Here is a 25,360-nt window from a genome sequence, read left to right as displayed (position 1 = left end):
TGCTTATCTTTATCTTATTACTTCCAGTGACATTCCTTAAGTATCGTAAACATCTAGTCCTTCAGCCTAACTTTCTAAGTAATAGACAATGATAAATAAGTAAAATATTGAAAATATGCACATAAACGATTTCATAAAATAACACACTATAGCTGAACCTTCAAGAAGAGTTATTTTGCTCAGTGTAGGTTATGGGCTAATACAATCTGGATCATGATTACATGCTAATAAGATTTGGGAAAAGCTGATTATTTTCCTACTGTTTCTTAAATGGTCAAGTCAGCTGTGAACCAAAACAGTCTGAATTAATATACATCCTCTTGATTATTTATTTCCTAGCTGTTCCATCAACATCTATTACCTATCATTCATTCTTAGATAAATATATATTTTATAAATATATGCATATATAAGCACATTTTAAAAATAAAAATAAATGAAAGACAACTGAAAAGATTAAATGGTCTGCATTAACCTCCACTGACTGCTGGGTTTTTTTGTATACAGTGAAGCAGGTGAATTTTTAAGGTTGAGGACCTGTGCCCAGAGCTTGCCTGAGGAGTCTGTGCAGTTGCCATTAGAGGAATTCTCTAAAAAATAAGTTAGACAAACACCTGTCAGAAATGACAAACGTATGGAGAATCTTGCTTTTGGGGAGATGACCTTTTAAAGTCCTCCCTTGGACTAGATTAAGGGAGAGACCTTAGGGTTCCTTCTGGACCAATTTCTGTAATTTGGTAAGTAACACATTAAGGCTGCACTGAGCCAGGGTCCAAAAGGTCAGGTTACTCACGTAACTTTTTCCTGTAGTGCAGGTTTGCTATACTGTCTTTAATTTTATAATAATCATGAAAAAAAAATTGTTTCAAAACAGCACATTAGATGATATTTCTTCTCTTCAGTCTTGTTACAGCTTGCACTAGTTTTCCAAATGTTACAAAGAAAACCATTTCAGAATTATGACACAGAGTGTATATCATTATTGATAAACACTTTTGCTGACACACCCTTAATCTGATATTATCTAAAACCTAAATTTCCACAATTTATGAACAAATGAAAGCACCTGCTATAGGGCTATCTCTGTTTCTCTTGAAACTCTGGGAAAGCCCCTGCTAGAGTTGGACAGGATCAACATTAGGCCAGAATATTTCTGAAAATCCCACTGAGATTTTCAGCCAGTCACAGAGCTCCTAAAATGCAGTTCACAGGCAGATGCCACAAATGATGAAGTTAGTGCAACAATGCCAGACACAATTAAAATTACATAGGTCAGGCTCTGGGCAGAGAACTTTCCTTTCATGTGTTTTCCCCTCCCTGCATTCACAAAAGCTGATGGCAAGTGAGAAGAAACACGCGCGCTACGCAACCATCCCGTAAGGCCTGGGACTGGAAGTCTGGGGCAGTGGAGCATCAAACTCTGTGGTTAAACAGATACTTCATTTCTCCCTAGAGCTGACTGCATTTCAAGGGCAGGTGAAACAGCCCTCACAACTTTTCTGTGGCTCTTAAATAACGCTGCTCTATCACTTCCAGGTTGCATGATAGCTTAAAGGTCTCAGCTATCACTATATGCAGTCACTGTAACAGCTTTATATTACATGTGTTACACATGGCAGTTAATTCCTGCCTTTATTACATTTGAGGGCTTCTGCTAGTTCTAATATTGAAAGCTGTCTCTCACCACACTGCTGCCCACCTCTGTGCTACTGATCATCAGACATGAAATCAGCTCCTGGTAATACTTTCGTTATTATGGGTCCCGCGATGTAGAGTCATCTTCTTCCTCTCCCTTAAGATCTGTCTCTTTCAGCCTTTTTCAACTTGGGACTCATTTGTATTTGTATATTATGAATTACATTTTATTGGGTTTTCAATAAAGTAAATGTCTTTCTATTCTACAATATAGTACTTGACAGATATGGGGGACCGATATTGCAAACACCTATTTGTATTGTTATTAGTAGTACATTACCTTCTTGGCTAATTAGTGACTACAAAACACTTCAAGACACAAGAAAGGTGCTGCAGAAGAACAGAGTGCCACTAGCATAAGTTTTCAAATGATGTGGTTTATTTTTTCTAGAAAAAGTAACTTTGAAAAGTTTTGCCAGTGGTTATTTTACACTGTATACTTTCTGTCAGGCAACTTAAGCTGCACTAAATATCCAGATCAGCACTAAGCTTATTGCACTAAACACTTTTTATGCTACTTCACAAGAAAGGGGAGCGTAATAAAATTCATTAAACTGAGATCCCACACTTGAGTATTAAAGCATGTGTAAGAAACTGAAGCTTAGTTACTGAGTCAATCTCTGAAATTCTTTATGTGTGAATGAAGGTAATCTTAAAGTGTATTAGAAGGAAGTCCCATCTCTGAATAAAAAAGTGTTGCATTCTCAAGGGCCTGATCCTGTAAATCCTCCATGCACAGGACTTTTTTGCTAAAGGACCAGAACATCTAATTTCAAATGGTTTTATTTTCAGTTTAGATAACTTTTGTAAGGATGAAGTGAAGGTACCTGTAGCCCAATATCACCACTGACAGGCAGTGGAATTTCGAAGATGGGATATGCAGTAGCCTCACTTTGTCATCCATTAGGTATGCCATGTCTCACTTTAGCAACTAGGCACTGCAACCTCACTCGTAATCCAGGGATTTGGTAAAAAATTTCTATGATGCAGCCATGTGCAGTACGTTGATTGAATCTGTTGCATCTACTTCAATAATTTGGCTCTAGTTTCAGTCTCTGTTTAACATACTGTGTGGATCCACAGTTTGGGGAGATGGGGGATGTTGCAGATGATACATCCTGTCTTTTACTTTCCCTTTCCAGCAGAGGGCTTCAGTGATTAACAGTATGATACATACTTACATACATATATATACTTATATATGTTCAAGTAATGTATATATGTGTATCCATGTATATATGTATATGTATGCATATACCCTGAGCACTGCAGTCCACATCATCTCCAGGCACACGGAGTACCATGCCACTACCTGTAACATCTCCTTTGCCTCTTTTCCTTCCCCACAGGGTGGTTGAAATAGGAATGTTGGGTACACATTGATAATATGTAAGATAAACTGTAATGCCTCTGTTCACCTGACTTCATATGGAAAGGGTTCATTTTTGGGGGTTTTGTAACTGAAAGATATGCATGAACATGCCTTAGAGATGTTCTTCACTCAGTAAGGCTTCTTGCTGCTACTATATACTTTAAGTCCTTTTTTGTAACTGTATCTAACCATGATATGCACAGAAAAGGAATTAAGAACATTCATTTTCATATCTTTATTGTCAAAATATAGAGGCAGCAGCATGTACAAACTGCCATAAATACAGTTCAAAAGTGTGTGAGTGAGGCTACAGAGATAAGTTCCTAAGTTGCATACATGTGGCTGAAGTACAGCATTACATTAGCAGCAGAGGTTAGGGGTTTACACACTGTCCCCAGGGAATCCCGGTGTGGCAAAGAGCATTTACATAGTGCATCTGTACAAACTTTGTACAAATGAAGGGAGAGAAAAACAGAGGGGCAGATATCAAGCTAAAATGAACCTTTATGTTATTGAAAGGACAAGGGGAGGAGTAGACATCCTTACACTTTAAGCATTTTTTAATTGCCTTAGGAAAGAACAAGGGATAAAAATAAAAACTGAGTTATTTTTTTACTGATGATTACTTCTCCAAAACTCAAAGCGCCACCAAGTAGAATTTTTTCTTCCCTCAGTAATATACTTCCTGCTGTAAAAAGTCATTGGAAAACTGAAACAATGATACTTAAAGTTCTGTAAAACCATTAAAACAGATAAAAAACCTGTGAGTCTATTAATCGGACCTTTTACATTCCTTCAACTCAGAAAAATCAAGAAAGCCAAGAATGTGTTTTTTCTGCTGAAGTGAATTAAAAATTTTGCTAAATATCTATGACTCTTCACAGGCAAGACTAGACAAGGAGAATTCACACTCCCTTCTAGCAGGTGACACTGTCATGAAGTTCTGGGTTGCTGGTGTCCCAGGCTTCAGTAGAGTCATGCAGCACATCTGAACTTCCACCAGGTAAACAGCATCTTGAGTTAAGACAGTGCATGCCATAGTGGGACTGGTTTCGTCCACGCAACATATCTTTCTACTCCCTGAACAAGATGGGATGAAGTGATGAATACAGTACAAATTCATGAAGGGTGTGCTACCTTCTCAACTGCTTTTGAGTTTCAAGGAATGCAAATGCACGCATTTAAATAATGAAACAGGTGGAAGGAGAGGCTACTCCACCTGATGCACAAAACTCTCCCTTTTATCTGCACTGTGGTCTTCTTTTTTGTCTTCACAAAAGCATCTGCACATTTTTTGAGAAAGACATTTCACTTCTATTCCATCTACAGGCCTTAAGATCAGTAAGATCCTGAAGACAGTCTTCAGAAACATTTCCTTATCTTGCTGTTTCCGACAAGTACATGTGATGTTAAAAGCAGCAGATTAAAGTCAACAATCTCTGCTGCTGAAGCCCCTGAATTTCTGACATTTTCTGAGAGTTATGTTTTCTCTATTTGCATACTCTATTATCTGTTTTGTTTGACACTTGCAGCTATGATTACTCCTGTGAGTACTTCACGTGTGAGGTGATGTATAATCCACCAACCACAACTGAAGACTTTCTCTCTGTGCCACATTCATCATGTCTTAGCCTGTGCCTATCTGGTTAAAGTCTCAGAAACAATAATTAATACTGCTACACATTTTTTTCTTACTTTTTTATGCAGCAAATAAATTCCCATCAGACAATGAGTAACTGTTGAGAAAAAAAGTCCACCAAAGCGTTTTCTACAGGAGGCTGTTTTCAAAAATCAAATACGCCACCTTGTTATTTCTTCTTGAAATTATACTGAAGTTGTTTTCCTACTGAATTTGTGAAATATGTGTGCCCCATGGAATCTCAACAACCACACTCAAATAAGCAGAATGCTGTATTTCCCAGTTGACAGTAAATCAAAAGCTGCATTGGCAATTTTAAAAATGAGACCTGGAATTATTCTAAAAAGAGTTCTGGTCATTTGTGCACAAATATTTTCCTAGAGTAATGAGCAAATATTTACTTGCTCTATCTTTAAGGTAAGTTCTTAGTACTTACAGACAGAAAATGTAGTTTTACCAGATACTTTTAGATGAGAAAAAAAACCCCTAAGTTCATGAAAAACACTAGCCACAAATATTCTCACAACAATTCTAGTCCTAGCTGACCTTAAGAAGGTGGCGTCCACAGATAGCTTGCATTCACAGAGTGCTTTCTTCCATGCTACTGATTTTCTCTTGGGAGGGAAAAACTGTAAGGTGCTACCAGCTGAGGTGCTACCAGCGATGCTCCCCCTACCACATATTCATGGACTAATACTTACTGCCAAGAACCCCTGAGGCACGATGTGACCCACAGGAAGGTTGGGGACCCGCCACTGTATTGGGGGAAGGGCAGTCGTTAGACCAGTCCTAGACAGAGCGCATCTTTTTGAGAGATGCCGCATCTTGATTTCAATCATCAGGTACAGGGAACTAAGAACCTCCCACAGTATATTATCTAAATGGAAACCTTTATCACTGTTAAAAATGCATGATTTTTTTCCAGTCTGACTTTATACACCTGTAATATCTAGACATTGGATGTTTTAATGCTTTTTTTTTGTAGCACGGTGAAGAGCCTTCTGCGAGCAGGTATGCAGAAAGCACGTATTTATAAAATCTTGATCAAGTTACATCTTAATCAACTCCTGTACATATCCTTTCTGTTGTCTTTCTTATGACAAGAGCGGTGCAGACATCAGAAGTAAGGGAAGATAAACATGATGTCCCAGAGCCCTGGACAGAATAAATCATCATAATTCTACTGAAGACAATAAAGTTATGGTGACTGACATCAGCCAAAGATTTGGCTGTGCATCCCTATAGTTAGGCCATTTGACAAAACATACCCTAACTATTGTAACCTTTTGCCATGGAAGGCTTATTTCAGTGAGAAAATCCAGCCTGTAAAATGCATGGGTTTTTTTTAAAGAAAAAGAAAAAGAAAAAGAAAAAGAAAGATATCCTGCAAGAACACGAAGTTGCTTAATAAGAGAAAAAAAATTAAATACTTTAACACAAGGTGTTCTATGACCTTAGCTTTATGATTTGGTGGTTCTGATGGCAATAACTCACTGCAATAAAATTTGGGGTAGCAGCAGGTCTGTGTAGCATAACAGTAAATTTTGATGTAAACTGGAGACCAGAGTCTGGTAATGAGGCACAAATGTGAAGTTTTCACTAGAGACTAAGAGTATCTTCTACCACTAGCATGCAACACAAGCTAGAAAAAAGTATCCAAGCATGATTCAGATCTCAACATTTAGGTTAGCAGAGGCAAATCTTTTGTTTTGTTATGAAAGTTATTAATCTTGCTAATCAGAAATAAAAAATTTCTGTTTGACTCAGTAGTTTGCACTAACGCTTTAAAGGTGCCAAAAAAATCAACCATATAGGTCAGCCTTGAGATGAGTCATGAATACTGAATTTAAACTAATATGTATGAAACTGGTAAAACAAAATGTCTTAAATACATCCCAGTACAGCAACAATATCTTATATTTGATTTATTAGCAATTCTACTGTGAGTAAGAAATACTAGCTTCATTCTACCTGAGATGAAAAATGAAAAAAAAAGGTAGCTGTCTGCTTTCTTCACTGTTATACAGTGCCACATTTTGTTTAAGATATTACTCTCTCATGGGCTGCATATCTAAAAAATATAATTCATGAAAAAGTATAATGTAATTGTTCAGGCTTTGATGAATCGGGGCATAATGTTAAATAATTATTCACTGCTTTTATTCTGTCAAAGTGTGCAAAAAAAAGCTTTTTATTGCTTTTTTTTATATAAGGACATGGGCCTTTGTGACATGCATTTTATTTTAAAGTAATGCTTCTATTATTTCACATCTGAATAATTATAGCTGACATCATCTACTCTTCAGTGTCCTAGAAGATCTTTAGCTCTAGTCCACTGTTACATATTTTATGCATTACATGAAATAAAATACCTCAAGATTTTGAAAATATTTATTTTAAAAACAGCAATGAAATTGTCTGTAATCACATTTTCTGCTCTGCTTTGAAAGCAGCATTATTCAATATGCCAGTGGTCTTTTCCATAAGAGCAACATATTAGAAATTCATGCTGCTCTAATATATCTGAATTCATTGATGTACTGCACTCCCTATAGACCTAAAGAAACATTTTTGCTTCAGTTTCATATGTCCTGCACATTACCTACTGATGTGGTGGTTGTCAAAACAGTTGTACAGTAGCCTTTGAATTCAAAGTGTGCCTTGACTGTATACTAAAAATGACAATAAACCTAAGTATATACATTATGCTGGCTTTTGTTGCCAGCACAGGCAGAGCATTTGGGAAATAAATCCCCTGATTTTATTGCCTTTTAACATCTTTTCTACTTTAAACTTCAAACCCAGAAATTTGAAGCGTTTCAAGAAACTAAAATCTCTAAAAGAGATGCTTTCTTGTAGATTTGCTATAGTATACCATCATGAGCCACATTTTCAAAAAGATCAGCACAAGATTATATGAAAGCATCCCCAAAATAGGGGTTTCTTCCTCAATGTAAAAACAGCACTGTGATTTTTAACCCTGGTTTCTTGGGGAAAAAAGCAATCAGCTATAGGATATACTAAAGAAGCTGAAATGTCTATAATTTTGTTGATAAAATGAACACATAGTAAACCTCATTTTATAGAACTCATCCAAAAGCATTTTTACAGATAAACACATATTCTCATAGGGATTGTATATACATGCATTTTTTTTGCAAATTTTAGAAGGGTGTTTCTTGCGGTCCTTGGAATATTTCAGGAAAATTCATACAGACGGAGAAATGCTGGAACTGAACCAAACCTGCATGGGGCTACCTTCAACTGCCCACCTTCCCTTCAGTCAAGAAGGGATCCCTGTTCCATTATATAGGAACAAATATGCCCACAGGACAATCAGTACATCTTCATTAAACAGCTCTATCTATATGTAATTGGATCCACTTAAGAAGCAGGAATAGAATTCATATCCATTTTGAAGGAGGACTTTAGAGAGTTCCCACATGCGGTCAACCAGGCCAGAGCTGGACCACGCATTCATACCACCATGTGTCACATTCTGCACGAATTCAGTAGACCTTTGACTTTTGAACCCCAAATATCCAGATACAATGAGCATCTAAAGAAATCTGTATGTGACAGCACGGTATAAAGTAGTGTGCATGTGCATGTGTGTATATGCCTGCATGTCACCTAAGCAGAAAAGAGAAATACAAAAACATAGAAGCTGACAGCAGAATAATGAGAAAGAGAAATTTTAGTGATTTTTTTTAAAGTAGTGGGGGTGCAACAAGAATTAAAATCACTCAAAAAAACTTCAATGAAGGTTAATTCCGAATTTAAGTATCAGACAGAGTAAATGGCAATGGGAAATTTTAATCTCCCAGCATTGTAAAATTTTTCAGAAACAATTCCCACAGTGTAAAATATCTGTAAGTAGCTGATCCCTAATAAGAATTCACTGCGCTGGTAGAGGGCTCTTATTGAGTGTGTTTAAGCATTTCCACAGAGGAGAATTCTTACAGAGCTTGGGGCAAATCCTGCAGTCCTTACTCAAAGGGATTTTATCTGCAGCTTGGAGGGAGTGCTGCACAATATGAAACCAGAACTTCTAGCAGGGGGAGTTTTGAAGGATTTTTGAAGAGGCATATATCCTTGATTTTCAATCTGTCCAAAATCATGGAAATTGTCATCTGAAAACACCTGGTAGCTGAGATGAAAGAAAAATGCTATGGTCAGTGTACAAACTATTTTCCTGCTTTGTTTCTGAGCTCACTACATCTACTCTCTCTTGTTTGGCCAGCGTTAATTAAGGCTTTGTCTATAAAAACAACAACTGAAAACCACTCGCTAGTTCTAACACAGACAAAAAGGAAGGTATTATTGCTAAAATACCAACATGGGTTAAAAACTGGCTAAAAGGAAGGACGTTGAAAGTAAAAAGAAAAATAGACCAAATTCAATCAGAGGCACATTGCACTACAGCTGAATTTGTCCCAATATAAGTAAAATTTGCTGAAGATGTGAAATTAATTAGGGATAGAGAACAGCCAACAGATTCATTTCTAAGAATAATTTTTCTAAAAATACTCATCAGTGCCCTGAAAAATGAAGTGAGACACATGGTTCCAAATACACTAAACACTAGTTGATATAGCAGAAATTATATGGCATCAAGGGTTTAGATAGATTGGAGAAATTTACACATTCTTTTCTATGTGAGGCAATATAAAAGTGATTTAGGCAAGTACTTGTTAAATGGATCAGAGTTTGATGAGATAGTAAAAAGGAAACTTAGAGATGAGTAATATTAAGAGAAAAGAGTCATTTGAAGAAAAAATGTAAAAGGTTCTGGGGTATAAAGAAGAGCTTCAAAGCTAAGTAAAGAATGCTAACTCTACAAAACCCTCTGTCTTCCTTCATCAATGGAAAGCCAAAAGGACAATGGGGCCATACTATTCACTGAAGAAGTCACTGAATTCACTGAAGAATGAACTTAAATTATCTCCCTTAAGTTAATTCCTCTCAAGTTACCAAATTCAAATCAGAGGAACTATACTGCCAAACACTGTTTGAACCGTACAAAACTGTGGTGTTATCCTACCAGTCGTACTAATGTGAGATGTAGCTTAATCCCCTTAACAGACAAGCCAGTTTCAGTTAAAACTATTGCTAGTTAAGAGGCCCTCTTGTGTGCAAAGGGCATGCAAGTTAGGGATAACAGTTGACTTAGCCCATGATGCTTCAAGGATCATTCTTTATTTATTCAACAAATCCTCAGAAATTACTGATAAAATTTAGTGCATATATTCTTGTGGTCTGATTTTCATTTTTTCTGATCTGCACTAAGTCCCATTAGCAAAATTGCCTAGTTATATTATTCAACTTCTTTGTATTTGCCCTCGATGCAACAATTCACTGTGATGATGTACCAACTCTCAAGGCCCTTTGTTCAGAGCTTGTTGCAAGAGGTTAATGTGGAACATCACAGCTTAAAAGATTGCATGGTTTTGAGCCATAGCAATGGCTCAAAAGACATCAATTCAATGAAATACTGCTTGTCTTGACCAGAGTGTGAAGCGTTTCTCTTACTTTTTCAAGTCCTTTCATAGCTCTGATTCTTAGAACCCCACGCAAGATTTAGCTCATGCTCTTTAATGCATGCCATCGGCTTTGTAGAAATGCATGCAAAATTCAAAACATTTCCACAAAGCATATTTGTATTTCTTTATGAAAACCTGCCTCTCCTCCTCTCCTCCCATTATTGAACATAACCCTGGGGTCAGATTCTGATCTCAAACACAAAGTGTGCAACATCCTAGCAAATCAGTAACAACTAAGCAGCGCATAAGAAGCCAAGACTAGCCCACCTGCAATACAGCTTGTTGGACATCCTCAGAGGGAATGCAGAGCTCCTCAAAATCAAGGCAGCTTTATTTTAATTAAATTGCAATGAAGCCCTGTGACAAGGCAGATTTTTGTTGTAAACTAACTGTTTTCCGGCCACCATGGACCCCCAGCCCCTGGCTCTGGGGCTGTTTGTCTGAGAGGCTGATGGGGAGCTGAGCCTAGATTCCTCAGCCTACAAGCCTCCATATGCTGCCTCAGCTCCCAGGCTCCCAGGACTGGTTTTGTTTGGTTTTTTTTTAGGTAAGGTGATGGGAAGCTAGCAAGCTGGAAGCCTAAACAGCCTCAGTCCCTAAGCGCAGAGCCTCCCTGCTGTGACACGGTGCCCTAAGCCATCATCTGATCCTCCAGTAAGGAGCCCAGACTCTTGGATCTTTAGGAACTTAGGATCTCTAGGATCCTTAACTGTGGCTGTCAAGATCTGCAGTTCCTGGGCAACCCTAACAGAATGGCTGAGGTCCAGTGAGCCCCACACAATGCCAGGCCCCATAATCTCCCATGGGATTTTTAACTCTGGATTAGAATTGTACATCGACGTGAAATAATGCCCTCTTCCACAAAATGGTTTTGTCTGGAGCTGCTATGCAAGAAGTATACTAATTATTTGCAGAGCCCACTTGAGAATGTAATATGTAAAGTATCTCTGCAGTTGTTGCAAGCAATTTAACATTCAAAGAAGTGATTTATAATATCAGGCTTCCCAAGATTACGACTATAATGACTATCTGACAGACTTTATAAGCAAAGCGTCCAGTCATTTCAATTGGATTCTGGCTGGCTAAGGACTGGGAACTGTAAAAAGGCTATAAGATTTGGCCTAGAATCAGAAATAACATTTGCTGTTTTCCAAACGTGCGGTAAACAAGAAAGGAGATATTAAATTTTTGTACATCTCTCAGCACATGCAAATGAGAATGGAAAGAGCCTCGTCAGACAACCACAGAACAACGGCCATCTGGATCCAAACCCTGCTCCAGCGGAATTCAAAGGCTTGAGCCTCCTTTTGTCATTATTTACATCCGTGTAAAGCAGAAGTAATTCTACTCAAGTCTTTGAGGAACTCAGCTGTAAAACCCCCACCGCCTCCAGTGCAGGGAGGATTTGACATAGGGAGTGTGATGTAAAACCCAGCTTGCTCCATAACTTGAGTGGTGCAGAAGCTGGCCCCTCGGAGGATTTCAAGCAGGTCTGTATTTCCACGACTTTGCAACTTAAAGTAGTACAGAAGGGAAAAACTAAAAACGCTTACCACAGAGAGGGAATTGGAAAGGAGTGCCCCATCTTGGCCAAGCATGTTGGAAACTGTAATTTCGGGTAGATCCATGTTTTGTGGGTGGAATGGAAGGAGGCCGTTGTGATTCATGGGATGACACAGAGAGTGGTACCCAGACTCTATCTCATTCAAGTGCACCAGGGAGTGGTCAGGCAATGACGGAGGAGTTATAGGAGGTATGTTAAAATCTTCACTTTCAAGACTTGGGCCAGGAAAAGACTGGAAAAAAAATACGGAAAGTGCTATGAAAATCATATGAATACTGATCAAGAATAATAATAAAAGTCACACAAAACAAACAAAAAGAGCCCAACTAACATACTTCTAAGCAGGAGCTTCCATTTAGCAAAGAGATATTTTAAACACCTATGTATTCCAATAGCAGAGTTTCACCATCATGTATGGAAGAAAAATTGCCTCTAAGGCATAAGAATCTCTGATACTTTCACAGCTTCCATTAGAAAGAGGTTTTTTTTAAACAAGCTGAATTCAGATTTCAAGGGTCCTATTAAAATTTTCCAAGAGTGTTCAGCTAGCTGAATGTCTTTTTCATGGGAATTGTGGAAAACGGAATGCAATTTATAAAATTAACATTGGCTCGAAATAGTTCATCAGAATCCCCACTACTCAGATCAAGAATTATATAGTGAAGAAGAAAGATACTGCTTTTAGGCTTACAGGAGAACTATGCATTTGTCCTGCTATGAAGAAAAACAAGTAGAGAAATAGCACATACTTCATATGCATATACTTTGTGTTTACAAAAATACATTTGTTATCCCAAAACCACTGATTTTTCCTTTCTTCATCTATAAACTCAACGACACATACATTTTGTCAGTCATCTAAATGAGTTAATCCACAAAGGAACTGTTTAGTCTTCTGTTGTCTACTGCCATTAAGTCATCCAACTCAATCTGATCCAAGGAAAAGCCACAGGCAAAGTCAGAGTAATGCACCAAGGTGGATAATTGCTATTATTTATCTACATTCTTTGTAAAGCACGTAGGCTCATTTGGGGGATAGGGATGGGTATGCTTATATTTTTTAAAGGAAAAAGGTGAGCAGAGTGAGATACATGATCCAAATCAAGAGTTAAAGGGATCAGTTGCAGTGGTTCAGCCTGAAAGCCTGCCCTGCTTTTCTGAGAACAGCTTCAGTTCTCATCTCTTTTGCAAGTGATCAGTCTTTGCACATCCCACACCCACAGTCATGAGGTTTATAGCATAGAGACTAGTTCCACCCTTCCTGCCCCTCTGCGGCAAAGCAGCCTTGCTCTGAGTACTGCTTTTGTTAATTCTGGAAATGCAAGGATTTAAATATGTTCTGCTCCTGCAAAGCATCTTCTGAAAAGATGAAAAGGAGGGCACAATTTCAAAAGCCAGCTATTAGAAGAAAATGTTTTCCCCAATATGAGTTTGCAAATGGAGGACAGTATGGTGCATGAATTCATGCAGAAGGACAAGGGAAGAATCAATGCCCAATTATAAACAAAGGGGTTTTTCATTAGTCATCATAGTAATAATCCCCGATGCCTGAGGTTACCCTCCTTTGTATGAGCATGGATATAAAAACTTAAATCAGACCAACAACAAACATTGTTACATGTTTTCAGTTGTCACCGAAATCAGGAATAAACCTCGTAACACCAATGTAGTGTTAAAAGGCAGGCATTCTTTATTCACGGCGCCGGATGCACGGGGGATCACTCCTCCTAACGTGCATACCTTACACACCCTTCCCATGTGATTTATATAGACCAAAAATATACATATTCATCTTATCTATACATATTCAGTATTATTCTCTTTGGTGATTGGTACAACTTCCTTACTTCACATGTAAATTATTGCACAGGCTCAGCTGTCCTTCCCCATTGTTCTCGTTTGAGTAGGTGGTATTACTTGGGTCGGTGGCCCGTGAGTCGGTGGTCGCGATCTCCCCCTGTCAGAATTACCTTTTACCTACTTGGCTCTTAATCTTGGCAGTCCTGGCCAGTTTTCTCAGTCCACTACACGAAACCACATTTTGTCATCCTTTTCTGACAGAAGCACATTGTCTATTGTTTCGTTCACATTAATGATTACCTAGGGACTAAAATACAGGTCAAAGAATACACTGATTGGTATACTCCATGTCCCCAGACTTAACGTCCAGTTGGATAGGGCTGTTCAAGGAGTATAGTAACATCCATGGTTGGTTAATTCCATCACTTTGGTTACATTTCCCCCCTTTGGAAGTTTTGAAATAATCATCTTTTCAATACTTCCATCTTAGATCAATAATATTCCACTGTATCAGTTTAGTGTTTGGTTCATCCTCTCAAGTTTCCCACTTTATTGTGGTCTCCAGGGCATATGCAGGTCCCATTTTATACCCAAAATTTTACTAATTTGTTGAACTACATCTGCCAAAAAATGTGGTCCTCTATCAGAGGACATTCCCATTGGCACTCCAAATCTTGATATTATTTCCTTCAGCAACATTTTAACTACTTCTCTAGCTTTGTTGGTGCAGCAAGAGAAAGCTTCTGGCCATCCAGAAAATGTATCGGTCAGCACTAACAAACACCTATATCCATTTTGTCTGGGTAACTCAGAAAACTCAATTTGCCAATAATCTCCGGGAGAATTTCCTTGTTTTGTTACTCCTAAAGGTGGTTTCTTTTGGTTCAGGGGATTATTTCTAGGACAGATTGGACACTTAGCTACTATGGATTTAACTATTCTTGTCATGCCTACACACACTACAGATGTTTTTAAACTCGAAACCATAGCATCTACACCCCAATGTGTTTGCCCATGCTTTTCTTTTGCAAGTTCTTTCATAACTTGTGGGGCTATTATTATCTGTTTTTCTGGTGTTACCCACCATCCTTCTGTATTTTGTGATGCTTCCAATTGTTCTGCTAATTGCTCATCCAGTTTATTATATCTCGGTTTCAACTTTGGAGTTTTTATCTGTTTTACTGGTACTAGTGCAAGGATACCTTGTTCTGCAGTCCCCTTTGCAGCTTTATCTGCCAATCATTTATCTATGTTTACAGCCGCCTGACCAAATTGATGAGCTTTGCAATGCATTACCGCCACTTCTTTTGGTTTCTGCACATCTTCCAGAAGTTGGAGAATTTCTTCTTTATGCTTTATTGATGATCCTTGGGCTGATAGTAGTCCTTTTTCCTTCCAAATAGCTCCATGATCATGGATCACACCAAATGCATATTTGGAATCAGTCCAAATATTTAACCTTCTTCCTTCTGCCATTCACAGAGCCTGCTTCAATGCCACCAATACTGCTTTCTGTGCTGAGGTGTTTGCAGGCAGTGTCCCTGACTCCATTACCTTGGTGGTGGTAAGGACAGCATATCCAGCCATTCGCTTCCCTTCTTGCACAAAGCTTCTTCCATCTGTAAACAATTCCAGATCAGGATTTTCCAGAGGTTCATCTCTCAGGTCCGGTCTGCTGGAATAGACTTGTTCAATAGTTAGCAGGCAATCATGTTCTAAACTTCCTGTCGGATTTTCTGCTGACGAGAACATTGCTGAATTAACAATTGCTGTGGTTTTTAATTCTATATCACCTTGTTCCAATAGGACAACCTGATATTTCAGCATTCTGCTGGGGGATAACCAATGACCCCCCTTTTGCTATAAGACAGTCATTACCATGTGTGGTACATATACCACCATCTTTTGACCCATGGCCAATTTTCAAGCTTCTTGGATCAGCAGTACTGTTGCTGCCACAGCATGCAAACATCCCAGCCATCCTTTACTCACATTATCAAGTTGTTTGGAAAAGTATCCCACTGGCCACCTCCAGGATCCCAACCTTTGTGCCAGCACTCCAAGGGCCAGATGTTGCCTTTCATGTACAAACAACTCAAAAGATTTGGTTAGGTCAGGTAAACGCAATGCAGGGGCCCTCATTAGTGCCTTTTCAAGTTCTTTGAACGATTTCTGGCACTCAGGTGTCCAAGTCAAACGCCGATCTTTAGATTCTCTTAAACCTTCATATAGTGGCTTCACATACAGTCCATAGTTCAGAATCCAGAGCTGACACCATCCAATCATCCCCAGAAAAGCTCTCAGTTCCTTCAGGCTGCTAGGTTCAGGAATTTGACAAATAGCTTCTTTCCTTTCATTTCCTAAATTGTCTTTGTCCTTGAGATATTTGAAATCCCACATAAATCACTGCTTCTTTTCCTATTTGGGCTTTGTTTCTGGAAACTCTGTATCCTCCTTGGCCCAGAAAATTTAATAAGCTGATAGTAATTTCAAAACATTTTTCTTTACTTTCTGCCACTATCAGAATGTCATCCACATACTGTAACAATATGCCTCTCACTTGGTTCTGTTTTTTCCATATCTCTAATTCTTTTGCCAGCTGATTCCCAAATATCGTAGGATAATTTTTAAATGCTTGTGGAAGTACAGTCTGTGTTAGCTGTGTCTTTCGTCCTGCGGTGGGGCTTTCCCATTCAAAAGCAAATATGCTTTGACTTTTTATGTCCAGAGGTATGAAGAAGAAGGCATCTTTCAAATCTAGTACAGTAAACCACTTATGCTCCTCTTTTAAAGAGGTCAGTGAAGTGTATAGATTAGCCACTACTGGATGTATATCTTGGATTATCTGATTTATAGCCCTTAAATCCTGAACTAGTCGAAATTCCTTGCCTCCAGATTTCTTTACTGGCAATATAGGAGTATTATATTCTGATTCACATTCTACCAAAAGCCCATATTCTAAAAATTTTTAATTAACCCCTCTAATCCTTTTCGAGCCTCCCACCTAATATGATATTGTTTTTGTCTTACCGGCTTGGCTCCAGGTTTTAACATTACTTTTACTGGCTCTGCCAATTTAGATCGCCCTGGAACTCCACTCGCCCAAACCAAAGGGACTACTGCATTTTCCACTTCTTCGGGAATCTGTTCCTCCCTGGAGGAATCCTGTAACATAAACACTCTCGCCTCTATGGCTTTTGATTCTGGTATTAGTAATTTAATCTCTCCATCTTTAAAAGTTATTTGTGCATCTAATTTACTTAGTAGATCTCGTCATAACAGAGGTACTGGGCATTCAGGCCTATACAGAAACTGGTGAGTTACCCATTGTTTCCCCAACTTAAACTTTAATGGCTCTAAAAAAGGCCAATTTTCCTTTGCCCTGTCGCACCAATGACATCTACTGATTTATGACTAAATTTCCCTTTACAATACCAAATAAGGGTCCCCGTATCTACAAAAATTCTATTTCTTCGTTCCCTAGCTTCAGTGTAACCAGGTGTTCAGCTAGGGTTGATTCCCCCGGTCCCCTTCATGCCAAGCCACTTCAAGCATTTTACCCAAACCTCTAGATTCAGGTCTTTCCAGTTTCTGAAGTTTCTTTACAATATCTGGGGCTGATTGTCCCATGAATATAGAGGCCAATTGAATTGCTGGTTCTGGTTTTTCTGGGTCCAAATTAGTACATTTTCTGGCAGTCACCTTCAGCCTTTCCATAGAGGCTGAAGGGGACTCATTTAGTTCTTGTCTCACTTCATAAATTTTTGACCAATTTCTTGCTTTTGGCATTGCATGTCTTACTCCACATAAAATCCACCTCTGATACCTAGTCAACATTCCCCTGGGTCCCGATTGATTAGGGTCCCACTCGGGATTCGTAGATGGAAAATTCTGATCCAATGTCCCCTGTAAATTCCCATTAGCATGTGCTCCCTCCACCTGCCTTCTGGCTGTATTCCATACCATTTTCTTGTCAGTTTCATCAAGCAAAGCATCCAGTATCACAAGTAGAACAACACTTTTTCAAGTTCTCACCACATTTTCCTCCTTTCAAAACCATTGCCATAGAATCTTGTGGACATATCCCACACTGTTTCTGCCACTCTGGATGATTCTACCGCGTAAAGAACAAATCAACATATGCGACTTCCTCCCATTTGCCTTCCATTTTACAAAACATTAATTGCAAGATGGTATTATATTGCAATGTCCCGTTTCAGGCCATTTCTTCTCATCCTCCAGCTTATACATTGGCCACCAATGATTGCAATATTCAATTAGTTGTTTCCGAGTTAGTGGGTCACCACCCCCGATGTCTTTCCAATGCTTCAAAATACATCCCAAAGGTGTTCTTTGTGGGATAGGTTTCTCACTCGAAAATGTTCCCATCTGGATCTGGTCGATGTCCCAGTCGACCAGTGGTTGTGATTGTGCACTATCACAAGCACTAGTCTGAGGGACCCCAACCCCTGTTAGAGGTCCCTCTGGGATTCCGATCTCGAGGCCTCAGCCCCTTACCGCAAATACCTGGAGACCTCAACCCCCTGTTGAAGACTCCCCTCCCCTGGGCCGTGCTCCACAGGCTTTCGCCTAGCAGAGACTTACCAATCAAGGTACCTCTCGGCCCCAACCCTGCGTAGCTTTCGCCACGCCTCACGGGCAGGCCTGTGGGACTCTAACCAACTATCCTATCCTTGGTGGAAAGCTAACCCCACATATTATTCTACCTAAGTTTCTTCTTAAAAGAATGCCTTGTTTACCTTATTCCAGGGGAACATGCTCAGAATTCTCCGGTCCGGGGATCGGAAGTTCTCCCCGAGAATCCCTCGGTGCCGGCTGGAGGTCCCACGATCCCACGGATCCGTCGAGATTCAAAAGCAGGGTCCCATCTGGGTCGCCAAAACTGTCACCGAAATCGGGAATAAACCTCGTAACACCAATGTAGTGTTAAAAGGCAGGCATTCTTTATTCACGGCGCCGGATGCACGGGGGATCGCTCCTCCTAACGTGCATACCTTACACACCCTTCCCATGTGATTTATATAGACCAAAAATATACATATTCATCTTATCTATACATATTCAGTATTATTCTCTTTGGTGATTGGTACAACTTCCTTACTTCACATGTAAATTATTGCACAGGCTCAGCTGTCCTTCCCCATTGTTCTCGTTTGAGTAGGTGGTATTACCTGGGTCGGTGGCCCGTGAGTCGGTGGTCGCGATCTCCCCCTGTCAGAATTACCTTTTACCTACTTGGCTCTTAATCTTGGCAGTCCTGGCCAGTTTTCTCAGTCCACTACACGAAACCACATTTTGTCATCCTTTTCTGACAGAAGCACATTGTCTATTGTTTCGTTCACATTAATGATTACCTAGGGACTAAAATACAGGTCAAAGAATACACTGATTGGTATACTCCATGTCCCCAGACCTAATGTCCAGTTGGATAGGGCTGTTCAAGGAGTATAGCAACATCCATGGTTGGTTAATTCAATTACTCTGGTTACACAGTGAGCTGCTGAACAGAGAAATAATCTACTCTAGTGCACATTGTCATGGTTTTGGTTGCTTTCCTTGCTTCCCTACAAGGTTTAAACATCTGTTACCAAATATCTTAGTATGAAACAGAACAGGAAGGCTAGACTGCAAAGGCCAAAGTAAAATCCCAAAGAATGAAACCAGCAGGACAGGGAGAGGAAAAGGTCTGGCAGTAATATCACCAATCTTATGTGTGAGGACTTTGATTCTGCCTATGCTCTCCAGCTGTGTTTCTCATCTCCAGCACAGGAGTTTGCTCTCCCCTTGCCCCTGCCCTCTCCTTAATGGGAAGTTGGTGTGAATCTACTGCCATTAGTAAGTCACATTTGCCCCTCATTTTAGAAGCCATGATGCAGGCATCAGTGGAGACATCTTCAAGGGAGGAAATAAATACATAGACCCTCACCAAATGGGGAGGAGACCTACCCATGACAAAGAGAACACATCATATTTACCCAGCCACAATGTATAAACTGTGCTAAAACAAATAGAAGTATTATGGAACCTGTATACACTATTTGCTAATTATGATTATATTAAATCGATGATTAAAAGAAAGGTGTCTAGACTGAGCCTAAGGTCTAACACCACAATAACAAAGCAGCAAAGAACAGAAATGAAGGGACAACACCCATAATGTTCTTCTGGACCAGCACTATCCCACAAAAGTACACTTAGATTTGGTGAGCTTAGGCCCATGTAACCTACAGCTACCAGGAGGGATTCATGAGCTGTTAAATGAGGCTATTTTGTGTTCAACCCGGTCTTTTCTACTGTCTGAAAAGACTGATGGCCTCAAAAGGGTTTTCCTTCCCATGATTTTGCAGGTACAAAGAAGTTTTAACATTTGCTTTCTCTCTCTCTCACTACCCTACAGTGAAAATACCTTCTGCTGCATCTTTGCTGAACCAAGATTTATTGACACCTAGAGGAGGAAGAGAGATCCGCCCTCTCACTTTCCTTAAGCAACAGTAGGACAAGGATCTACAGTATTCTGTCACCACTCCTTCAACAAGAAGAAGGGACCTCAACCTATATTCGGTACAAGAAGCAAATATTCCTAAACTAAATATTGACAGGCTGGGTGTGCCTATAGCATTAAGATTGGGGGCATTCAGCAAATCTGCTGTCTTATTTGTACACCCTTTGCATGCCCTATGTGGATAGTCCAGGGTTTACTTTAGACTTTGATTTGCTGTGTTTCAAGCGTGTCTTTAATTAGTAACACTTCAAAAATGGTGGAAGCAATTCAACTGCCATTAGGACATTAGCTTCACTTACTAAAAAGGAAGTAAAAAACTAGTGGCATAAAACTCCACAACTCAAGTTGCATCACGTGAAACTATATAATAATGTTATATATGTTATATAGGTTAAGCATTTTAAACGGACATTTGCTCTCTGATTATTTTCAAAAAATCACACCATGGCTATTGCTTGCAAACCAGCTAGAGTGTATTTGATCCCACATCACCTACCACATCACTGTTGACTACACTTAAATAAGCTTCTTAAAGTAGTAGGAGTAGTGTAGCAAAGGCAATAATAACATAGCAAACCAGCATATAATTCTAGAACTAGTACTTCCTATAATGCTTTTCCTTTTCTTCCTTTTTTTTGTTTTTTAAGACAAACTATTTTACTACTTCAGCAAAGCTAGGCAGAACCCAAGCCATATGCTAATAGTGCAGACAGATATTTGAAAGCATCTGTAGAGCACCTATACACCTAGCATTTTCAGCCATTTTGGTATTTCCATACTTAGTATCTGTGTATGTAACATACAGACAGAACTTCCTCAGGGAAGCTGCTTCAAAGGTAACATGACAGTACTCCAGCGTGTGTTGCCCAGGAGCATGGTTCAGATGCTCGTAATGACTTGGCACACCGGTACATCAGAAACGTATTAATCCTATATACATTTGCAGCAAACTCAACATAGCCTGGAAACAAGGCTGTTGCAACTGCACATGGAGGGAAGGAATGAGGAACAGGACATGTGCTTGTCCTGCCAATAGCAGCTACAAGCTTCAAGCACCCTCTCCTACTATCCTGCCACCTCGCCTCACCCTTGGGAAAGCCCTCTTGAGGAACCATATGGAGTTCCCTTGATGGAACTGATCCAGTGCTGGCAAAGGGGTCTCCTGGAATGTTTTGTTATTACTCAAAAAACTTTTAAGGCAACTCCAGGACAAGGCTGGGCCCAAGGTTTTCCCTGCAGAAAGAGCTCCCACTCCCAGGCCAGTCATCATCCTGTCCCGACCCCTGGGCTTTCTTAGAGCATCTCTTCTTCCAACCCAAGCCATTTATCTGGAATGTCTAATGAAAGCAGTTATCTACCATCAAATGCATTAGGGAAGGCTACACTCCCTGTATCCAATTACAATTCATAAGTACAGCTCATACATATTAATAATAAATGGTGGCCTGGAGCTTCAGCTCTGTGAGATGTTTCTTGGGGGTGGTGAGAAAGCTTAGGGTCTTCCCCCCACCGTCCCTGCAAGGCTGTTTTTCCTTCATAGTTGGCTTTACTATCAGCAGGACTTTTTCTATTCAGAAACACACAGAATAGCTCCTTTTCATTCTACCGGTCACAGAAATACTAGCAAGCTCGCCTTTTCACTTTTGAATAAAAAAACAAAAGAGTAGCAGTAAACGCTTTATTTACTTTACCACAGAGCTGCTAGGAACTTTGCCAGTGGTTTCACTTTCATCTCATGACTGTGGGAGTAGATGAGGTGTTTATCATCTCTTCAGTTTAGTGGAACTTCCTGGACCTTTATTACATTCCAGAGAGAAAGCCCTCTGCAAAGTAACACCATTAAACCCACTGCATAGCACTGAACAGACACAGGCTTTAATTTTACTTTATTATAAAGAGGATTTTCATTACACCTGTGTTTATTATAAGCAGATTTCAGTATATTTCAGATGGGAGCTACACAATGAGAACTTCAGAACTGAGCATTCCTTAAATTTGGCCTATTACAGACATAAAACTACGAAAAAGCTGTTTGAATCAAGGATGTCTTCCCAAATTTAAAGGACAATATTATATGTTTCTGGTTAAATATTTGCGAAGTTTCTGCCTCAAAATGACGGAAATCTCATAAAGCAGATTATCTTCTCTCTCTTATGATGAAAGGCTGAGAGACCTGGGTTTGTTCAGCCTGGAGAAGACTGAGAGGGGATCTTATCAATGCTTATAAATATCTAAAGGACAGGTGTCAAGAAGATGGGGCCAGACTCTTTTCAGTGGTGCCCAATGACAGGACAAGGGGCAATGGGCACAAGGTGGAGAACCGGAAGTTCCACTTAACTATGACAAAAAACTTCTTTCCTGTGAGGGTGCCAGAGCAGTGGAAGAGGCTGCCCAGGGAGGGTGTGGAGTCTCCTTCCCTGGACACATTCAAAACCCACCTGGGTGCGTTCCTGTGCCCCCTGCTCTAGGTGTGCCTGCTCAAGCAGGGGGGTTGGACAAGATGATCTCCAGAGGTCCCTTCCAACCCCTGCCATTCTGTGATTCTGTGATCTTTGAGATATCTACTCTGAGATCAAGAGACCTCATTATCTATGCCATCTTAGCCTATAATTTTATGAGAAAAGCTTGCCAGAATAAAATGATATGAACATTTAACCCTGATTCACTGTCCAACCCAAGTCCAAGCTTTTGTTCCTGAACAATGACCTCGTTGGTGCCCTTCAATTTATTTTTTTAATGCCATTTAGCCTGGCCAAATCCAGCAACAAGCCGTGGAAGGCGGGGCAAAACTGTGGGCAGGAAGGTGTATGTCAAAGGTCAGTTTTTTACTTTAGCAACATGTAACTCAAATTAGGGCTAAGCATCCTGCTGTGCTGGTAACACACACACAAAAAATCTAATATTTATTTTTGAGGATGGCAGATACTCATTGTTATGAGAAAAATAAGGGAAATGCTTGCACAATCTGCTGCATAATAACTGAGGAAAAGGGAGTAAGGAGAAAAAGAAATAAAAAGTAAAGCTCCTTTGCCTAAGTACTCTACAGTGATGACTGCGTATTGGCCAGCAAAACTTACGTTTCAAAACAATTATAATAGAATTTTACAAAGTAATCAGAGAAGGGAAACCAAAGATACCTCAAACAGACTGACCACAAGAGGCAGCAAGCATTCAAACTTCCAATATAAATCCCTCTGGAAAGAGCAGAATCGCTACGACATGACAGCACAGAAGACAACGTACATTAAGTAAGCCTGCTTCATGTGCTCAGTGGTTGCGTCAGTCACCATGCATATACTCATCAGAATCTGGTATTAGCAACAGTTCCTTAAAAATTGAGAATTTTCCTATAGATATTTAATTTAAATGAAATGAATGGTACTGCCAACTATGTAGAGCGTGTCTTAATTTTTCATTTGCACCAAGGCTTCTGCAACTGAACTGTGGAAAGATGCCAGTTTTTAAAAGATAGATGCTTCAGGCTGTCTCCTCTTCTATTATTGAACATATTGTTACATAACTGAAATACTTATGAATCGAGAGTAATGTAAAAACAATGAGCTCGTTAGAAGAGGAAAACCAGCAACATACCTTATGCATGTTTGAAAGTTAGGATAATGTATTTGACAGCAGATATTTTGAAGAGTTTTAATAGGATCAACCTTATCCCTAATTTCTAAACAGAGGACCTTCAGAAGCAAGTGTTTTTCAGCTTCTTTTGTCTCTGCATGAACAAGGCGTGATAGCTTGAGACTATAATGCATTACTGTGGAAACCTTCGGTCTGTTACATAAATCATCTTAATACTCAGCAAGAATTGTCCAACAGTGCCATTGATATGTTCAAGTCAATGATCCTGCAAACAATTTTTTTGTGTTTCTTCATATGGTAGACAACAGCAATAAATCATATTCATTTAAAAACACACAATATACTAATTTATCAAGCAACAGCTATCAAAAATATATTACAGGGGAAGGTATAACTTTTTCTATTGTGTTAATCAATTTCTCTAATTTACATTAGGTAAAGGGCAAAGCCTCAAGCAAAACATTAATTTTCCAGTAGCAGATGAATTCTATTTTCAAGAAGGAGAATGTGCTGACAATGATGTTATTGATTTAAAACAATCACAATTTCAAAGTTAACGGAATTATGTACAAGAGTAGACTTTTTTTAAGATTCCACTTGAGAGTCTTTTTGTTAATTACATTAATTTGATGCATATACTATAGCAGTTTGCTGGGAAATGTGTTTTCAGTAAAGGTTTTTAATTGAAATACATTTTAAAGATGACAATAAGTAGAAGCACAAAATATTATGAGATCTGGGCTCTACAAACACCAATACTATAATTGAAGCATTTAAACTTCCCTTCAGAAAAAGAACCAGCTGTGCACTTTTCCTATTTAGAAAGTTTGAGTAAAATGATAAGAGAAGTTTAAGTCTCTTTTAGAATTAGTGATCAACCACCAAAGCAATTACTTAGGAATACCCTTAGGTACACATAGAGCATCCTTAGATGTCCAACCTGAAGTCTTAGCCCCTTCACCAGCACCAGCACCACCCTCCTTAGCACATCCCTAGTGGGGACCCAAGCATGGTTGTTGTTTGACACACTCTTCACTGTTCTCTCCTGAAAAGAAAGGCTTTTGGTCCCCCACAGTTTGTGACAGTCCCTAACTGTGCAACCTCCAAAGAGCAGCACTGGGGTGCTCTAGCAGGACCCCTGCAAAAACATGGCTCCTGCTTGTCCAGTGTGTTGGGGGTGCTGAAAGGAGGGGAGACCTTTACCACATTAGGTTTATACCATGCCACCTCCTAAAGATAAGTAGAGCAGCCCCTTCCTCTCATAGCTACCACTTCAGGCTGTTTACAGACCAGGAAGAGGAGGCACAGAAGAATATTAACAAGATTTACTTTGCAAAAATGGGAACAAATTGTTGTTGTTGTTGTTATTATTATATTTTAATGAAAGCTCAGATTCTTAAGGTAACTTGGGATCCTATTTGACAGGTTTTGGTCCATACTATACTGCAAGCTGTATCATCATGGTATAATCTTGAACTTAACAATACAAGATATACTTCTATAAATTAGTCACTACATTTGCTAAATATTCTTTTCAACTAGAGATATAAAGCATATTAGAAATAAAACAGTTTTTAGAGACCCTCTCTGCAAAACATACCTAAATTATGCTCACTACAAAGCACTGGGTAAT

General features: G+C 39.3%; 1 protein-coding gene across 2 annotated transcripts in view; it reads right to left on the bottom strand.

Annotated features, from left to right (window-relative positions):
- The window catches only part of TOX (thymocyte selection associated high mobility group box), a 230,517-nt gene that overhangs the window by 82,940 nt on the left and 122,217 nt on the right, over positions 1–25,360 (bottom strand). For both annotated transcript variants that reach the window (XM_064442662.1, XM_064442661.1), the window contains exon 3: positions 11,803–12,045. In XM_064442662.1, the coding sequence (XP_064298732.1) occupies positions 11,803–12,045 (243 nt within the window). The remainder of the gene's footprint in view (positions 1–11,802; positions 12,046–25,360) is intronic.

Source organism: Phalacrocorax carbo, chromosome 2 (assembly GCF_963921805.1).
Source record: "Phalacrocorax carbo chromosome 2, bPhaCar2.1, whole genome shotgun sequence".
NCBI lineage: Eukaryota > Metazoa > Chordata > Aves > Suliformes > Phalacrocoracidae > Phalacrocorax > Phalacrocorax carbo.
The sequence above is the reverse complement of the archived record's forward strand: the minus strand, read 5'-3'. Positions and strand labels throughout refer to the sequence as shown.